Raw genomic sequence first — 6,852 nt, 5'->3', positions numbered from 1 at the left:
ATATATATATATATATATACATATATATGAGTGTGTGTGTATGTCTTTAGCGCTATTGGTAACATGTAAAACAGTGCAACCTAGTGATTGGTCGGGTCGTCGGGGAGTAAACTGCAAACCTCACCGAGCTTCCTTGGGGAAGAGGGTGATTGTTGTACACACTTCGGGACGTGGAATAGAACCCGTTAAAGGGTGGAGGGACTTATGAGTAGTTAACATCCATGCAGCAAGGTGTATTTGTATACACTGTTTTATGTTATTTTATTTCTATTTTAAATTTGATGTATTTAATTTCATACACTAGTGGAGAGATGAAGCATCTTAACCATGCTGAAGGCATCGCGTCTAATAGAAGGAAATTCTGATATAAAACCAGGTCTTGGATCACTGAGGGTCTCCTTAACAGGGCAAACTCTGACTCATAGGGTAACCTAGGCTCTCCAGCCTGTTTATAGCGGCTTGTATAGATGGAAACCTCTGAAGATAAAACCAAGGGCCTGTTGTTTTTGGTATAGTTGCACATGTGTACACCATATTCTTGCTATCATCACTTCCAAAAGGTGTGGCTGGTTCTACACAAGCCTTCAACACTTAAATCAAATCATAGTTGTGGGTTTTCTGACAACTTACATTTATTCATTCAATATTGCATTGCTTCAACTTGCAAAAACAAAGAAGTCCTCTGGCGAGAGAGTGAAAGTTGCACGGACAGGTAGAGGATATTACTGAAAGCCTCTTTCTGGATCTCCAGCACAGAATTTGTGAGCAACTGTGACGTCCATATCCTCCAGTGGTGACAAATCTGGTCTATTTTGATGCAGCACTGCTTTCTCCAACAGAGGTAGGGGCGAGAACAGAAGCCCTAAGCATTGCTAACTCACCTTAAACTTGGCAGCCTGCTGTAGCTATCTGGATATTCTGTAACGTAGTCGAAATACTAGGAGATCTGAGAATATTAACCTTGGTTCTTGGAATGTGCATATTGTCTAAGACAATCACTCAACACAAAACCGAAAAAACAACACCGATTGCCCCCTTGAACTAAAGAAATATATCCTCTACACAGCTGCAATCAGTGAAACTAGTCTTGCAGGATCATCACAGTTAGAAGGAAATAATGGTGAATGTGTATTATTCTGGCGTGGAAGAAATGAGGACTAGCCACGCCACTCTTGTGTTGGATTTGACATCAAGACAGAAATAGTTCGATCTTTTCTTTCTCTACCTAAATGTATTTCTGATCGCATCATGATGTTAAATTTTGAACTTGATCATAACACACGTGCTACGCTTGTCCTTTGCTATGATCCTACCGTGGTTAGCACTGAGGAGAAAAGGATGACGTTTACAACCAACTGTCTAATGTCATCTCCGTTTGTCACCATAGGGATAAACTTATCCTTATGGGCGACTTTAACGCTCATGTTCGTACTGACAATCAGGCATGGGAGGGTGTACTCAGTCGCTATGGTGTAGGTCGAATGAACTCCAGTGGTCTGCGTGTGCTCTCCATCTGCAAGGAATTCAGTCTCAGCATCACAAATAGCTTTGTGAAATAGCTGCTTGACGACTTGGATGAATCCTAGATCTAAGCATTTGCATCTCATAGACTATGTTATATCTAAGAAGCGAGATATCAGGGACTTTAACATTACACGTTCCTTTCATAACACTTATTATCTCTCTGACCATTCTCTCCTCCGTAGTAAGGCTACCATCCATCTGAATCACATAAGTGCCTAAGCGCTTTAATGTTCCGCCTTTGAAAACTGTTGAAAAACAGGCTGAGCTCCCTATTAAGTTGGACACTGCACCCAACACAGTTGATATCAATGATGACATAGAATCATCTGGGAATGCTCTGCGTGATTGCAATGCACTCTGCATCTGTAGAGGTTCTTGGACGTCCTGTTCGTAAACATCAAGATTGGTTCAACGATAACAGCATAGTCATCCAACACTTGATAGATAAAATGCACAGCTCTCGCAAAACCTGCATAAATGATAAGAGTTGATCCTGAAAAGAGACTGCTTATAAGAAATGCAGAGGCCAGATGGCACGTGCTCTAAGACAGACGAAAGAGGCCTGGTGGTCTTGCAAAGCGACTTAATTCCAAAACGCTGCAGACAGAAACGATTCTAAAGCCTTTTATGATGGTCTCAAGAACGTGTATGTTTCTCAAGAGCACAGTCTTACGCCTATTCGTTTCGTCCCATAGATGGACATTGTTGATTGACAAATCTTACGTCCTGAAATAATGGAAAGATCACTTTCAAGGCGTGTCACTAATGATGACGTCATAATGTCTATTCCACACACGCTGAAATACCGGAATTGACTTTGGAGCCAACCTTCCTGGAAATGTTAATCTCCATTAAGTAGATCTCTTTTGGTAAATCATCTGGAAGTGATGCTGTCCTGCCCAAAATCTACAGGCATGTTCGACAGAGGGTTTTCCTTGAATTGTGTGACTTGTTCATAAATATTTAAATAGTTGGCCGTGTACCACAGGACTTCAAGGATGTCTTAATTCAACGTCTTTATAAGAATTAAGGAAACATAATTGTGATAGGCATCATGGGATGTTGCTTCTGTTCATTGTTGGTAAGTTTCTTGCTCGACTCATTCTTGACAGGATCAGCAAACACGTTGTAAACGATATCTCTCCAGAATCATAGTGCAGATTTCGCTTTGGTTGTGGCACTATCGACATGATGTTTTCCCTTCGTCAGGTCATGGAGAAGGTACGGAAGAAAAATCAAGAGTTGTTCATGGTATTTGTTGACCTTACTAAGGCTTTCAGTTCTGATAACCGGCAAGCACTATGAAAAGATCCGAAAAAGCTTGGTACACCTGACAAGATGTTGAATGTTACCATCTCCTTTCATGCGGGAATGAAGACTGTTGTCGCGAACGGTGAGGAATCTTCGGCTTCCTTCGATGATACAAACGACACAAAGCAAAGTTGTGGTATGGTCCCTGTTATGTTTGCACTCTTTTCAGTGGTGCTGAGGTATGCGTTTGGTGACATACAAAGAGGTATCAAAAATTACAGTTTCCAACGAGTGGAGGACTATTCAATCATCAGCGTTTCAAAGTCAGAACACAGCTATGCACCAGTATCATTCGGGATCTGCTTTTTGCAGATCCCGAATGCTGCACTTATAGCGACCTCCTTAGAGGAACCTCGGGAACTTCTAGTCCGGTTTTCTGCTGTCAGAAAGTGTAGACATGTCAGTTTGAGGGTTAATTTGAGGGTCAAGTAAGTGCTTAAACGCAAGTCCTTCGATGTGTGGGACGCCCATATACAAACTTTAATGTCAAGGGTGAACAGAAGTTGATAGCGACCAGAAGGGAAGAAGAAAGAGCCAAACAGACGGTGAGTATGGTTAGTATCATAGTGTGTGATGGAGAGAGGCTACTAGACGGGCAAGAACATAGTCGAGGTATTTGGAAATCATTTCCGTGGGGCAGATGCAGGCGGAGAGAATGGGGTGGTCAGAGTAGTCGGGCTTGTGAATTTTGGGAAGGAAGTAAATAGTGTGGGGTGCATAGTGTACGGACAATGATGTTGGAGGCGTGACAATATCAAAAATAAGGATTTCTCCAAAGTAGCGCAAGTATTACCTTTAATTCTATAATTATATTCTGCTTTTAAGACCAACACATGTTTCAATTGCAGCGATTAGTAACCGTTGTAATTGCAACCCTGCTATAAAATGTTGCAGTCTCTTCAGGGTCTTAACTTGATGTCCCTTGGTATAGCGGCTTAATGATTTTCTTTTATAAACTCTGCGTTGTATAATGTAGAATTGTCCGTTAGGTCAGACGCGAACAATCTCTACACTAAAGTTATTATTGGATAATCATTTTCAGGCCACAATTTCAAATCCTTGTATAGTTTAGATGATAATTATTCATCTATACTTTGCAAATGTGAATTTCCTCATGTGCAAGCATCTCAATACTTGCTCCTGTCGAGAATTTATTATATTACACTTGGACGTGAAAATCCTGAATAATTCTTCTAAACATAGATCTATGGATTCCAGGTTTATATGGCTTTGCAATACAAATTAACTCCCATTTAATCGTATAGTCCTTTTTACTGTCTTTAAAAGACCAGATTACTTTCCTAAGACAGGCTGGAACATTTTCATTTTGACTTCAAATGAACTTGAATGATTTGACAGTCTCCTCTTGAAAATTTATGAAATCCCTCCGATATAAAAGAATTATTTACCTTCAGATGTCACTATACATCTATATATCACATTTTTAGTTTTACATAACAGGATTACCGTTTATAACAATTTCAAATGTAGCCTTTTATATTTCCCTCAGATTTAGTTTCAGTTTGATCATTTATTGTAGAATTAAATTCATTTCTACCAAGTTCTTTATTACTATTTCCTCCTTTAGATAACATTATCTCTGTTCTATTTCTAGTTGAATTTTTATTCTATTTGAAGTTTATTATTAATGTTAAATTGGGTTGTTTCCCTTACCACGACATTTAATTTCTTAGCGTTCCCTCCTATCTCAGTTATTAATTCCGTTTGGCGTCATCATGCTTAGCATTTATTACGCCATTCTGATTGCAATCGCTTTTTTTGAAATTTCGATATTATTTTAACATTATATGCTGCTATAATTTGTGCAATATTACGGCTAAGACAATAACCGATCTAATCTTATGTCGATTAAAAATTTAGTTATATCTGTGGTTTCTTGGAAAGTGTTTTTGAATTGTTATATTAAACAAATTGGAAAAGTTGTAATTGATCTATTTACCAAATAGAACGATTAACGGTAAAGTATTCTTCGAGTTAAGATCATAATTTTGATGTTTATACCTGTTTTTCGAAGGAGTAAGTATCTTGTGATTTCGAGCCATATTAATGTTAGCGTTTACTTCTACTTTTATCTTTAAATCTTTTAGCCGATTTTATATTTAAAGAATTTGATATTTTACTAGAGTATACGCCATCTATATTTCGATTAGAAGTGTGTGATTTTTTAACCCGCTTATCAACAATAATACGAGTTTTCCTTTTGTTATAAACATAATTGTTCATTTTCACTGTTAAAATCACCTACTCGTATTATTTTGATTTTAAATCTCCATTACTGAATTTGTTATAAGTAGATTTGTTTATTATAATAAATTTAAGGTCTGCAATATTAAAATTACACAAATACATGTTCATGTCATCATGTTCTCAAGACAGAAACCTACACACAAACATACTCATACAAAGATACACGATTCTAAACTACAAGTACAAGCACACGTACACACACACACATGCAAAAGCACAAAAAGAAAAACGACATTGCATTTCTGGTGTTTATTTTCAGGACGTTGAAGTACAAACAGCGACTCCAGATAACTGTGAGTATTTCAATGCTTATCTACCCTTAATAAACCTATACTTCATTAAATTTACTCCTGATTTCTTGTATGACAATCGTTCACTATTAATGTTTGTATTATTGAAGGCGGTAGGCTGGCAGTATTGTTAGCACGTTGGTCAAAATGCTTAGTGGCATTTCGCCAGACTTCACTGTTCAGATTGCAACGAGGACAAGTTTGCTTTTCGTCTCGAATTTGTATGTATGTATGTATGTATGTATGTATGTATGTATGTATAAACGGGCATGTGACTGAGCACTCCACAGACACGAGTACCCCTAATGTAGTCCACAGCGGGTGACAAGGCTGACCCTTTGAAATACAGATACAACAGAAACAGGAAGAAAGAGTTATAGAAATTGTGGTGAAAGAGTACAGCAGGGTTCGCCATTATACCCTGCCGGAGCCTCGTGGGGCTTTAGGTGTTTTCGCTCAATAAACTTCCACAACGCTCGGTCTGGGAATCGAAACCGCGACCCTACGACCAAGAGTCCGCTGCCCTAACCATTGGGCCATTGTGCCTCCAGATATGTGTGTGTGTGTGTGTGTGTGTGTGTGTGTGTGTGTGTGTGTGTGTGTGTGTACACACATACATGCATATACTGTGAAAATTTAAATCGTGAAGTTTAATGCCAGATAAGTGGAGGATGTTGAAGCTCTGTAAGGCAGGACAAAACATTATCTCTCCTGTGCAGTGGGTGGTTATGTTACATTTTCAAATCCGAACATTTCATCCATGAATGTTCATCAAACACTAGATCCGTAATTGCGCAGTGTAACATCTCGCGGAGTACTGCGTTCTTTAATATCAATCTAAGTTTCTGTTATATTCGTATGAGAATGAAAAGTTAATTGTATGAGGGTTGCAACTAAGATTTTCGTATCTGGTTCGATGGTATTTGGTTTGATTGTGTGTTTGTTTTTTTTTGTTTTTTGTTTTTTTTTGCTTATGTGCTAAATGGAAAACTGCTTTCTAGTATGCATCGGGGATAAATGTAAAAGATATGATCATGCAGGATCGTTCAGGTGGCAAGCGAAATACAAGCTTTCTCATAAGGAAGCAGCTTTCACGTGATACAGCAAACTTAATTGACGTAAAAATAACGAAGCGTATATAATCAGTCGACCGTGTAAGGGAAAACTGAAAGAGGCTATGCAGTCTGATTAGAACTATTCCTAATGATTTGTGTGCAGCGGAGGTATAAGGTCTTATTGCATTAGGGTACATCTATTGTTTTGAAACAACACTCATTTTAATTCTGCTGTCAAACATTTATGTGATTTTTTTTTGCGCTAAAAATAGTGATATATATAACAAATGATATGACATCATGTATATTATAATAAGATTATATATAATATAGAAATATTTCAATATTAATAAGGTATATATATTATTTACACACACGCATATATATATATATATATATATATA

The 6,852-nt window shown here is 37.9% G+C and overlaps 1 protein-coding gene across 3 annotated transcripts in view; it reads left to right on the top strand.

Moving 5' to 3' along the window:
• The window catches only part of LOC106876115 (nematocyst expressed protein 6), a 94,127-nt gene that overhangs the window by 2,845 nt on the left and 84,430 nt on the right, over nucleotides 1-6,852 (top strand). For all 3 annotated transcript variants that reach the window (XM_014924526.2, XM_014924527.1, XM_014924525.2), the window contains exon 2: nucleotides 5,363-5,396. In XM_014924526.2, coding sequence (XP_014780012.1) covers nucleotides 5,363-5,396 — 34 coding nt within the window. The remainder of the gene's footprint in view (nucleotides 1-5,362; nucleotides 5,397-6,852) is intronic.

This window comes from Octopus bimaculoides, chromosome 3 (assembly GCF_001194135.2).
Source record: "Octopus bimaculoides isolate UCB-OBI-ISO-001 chromosome 3, ASM119413v2, whole genome shotgun sequence".
Lineage (NCBI taxonomy): Eukaryota > Metazoa > Mollusca > Cephalopoda > Octopoda > Octopodidae > Octopus > Octopus bimaculoides.
Note: the sequence above shows the minus strand (reverse complement) of the source record. Positions and strands in the feature narration are given on the sequence as shown.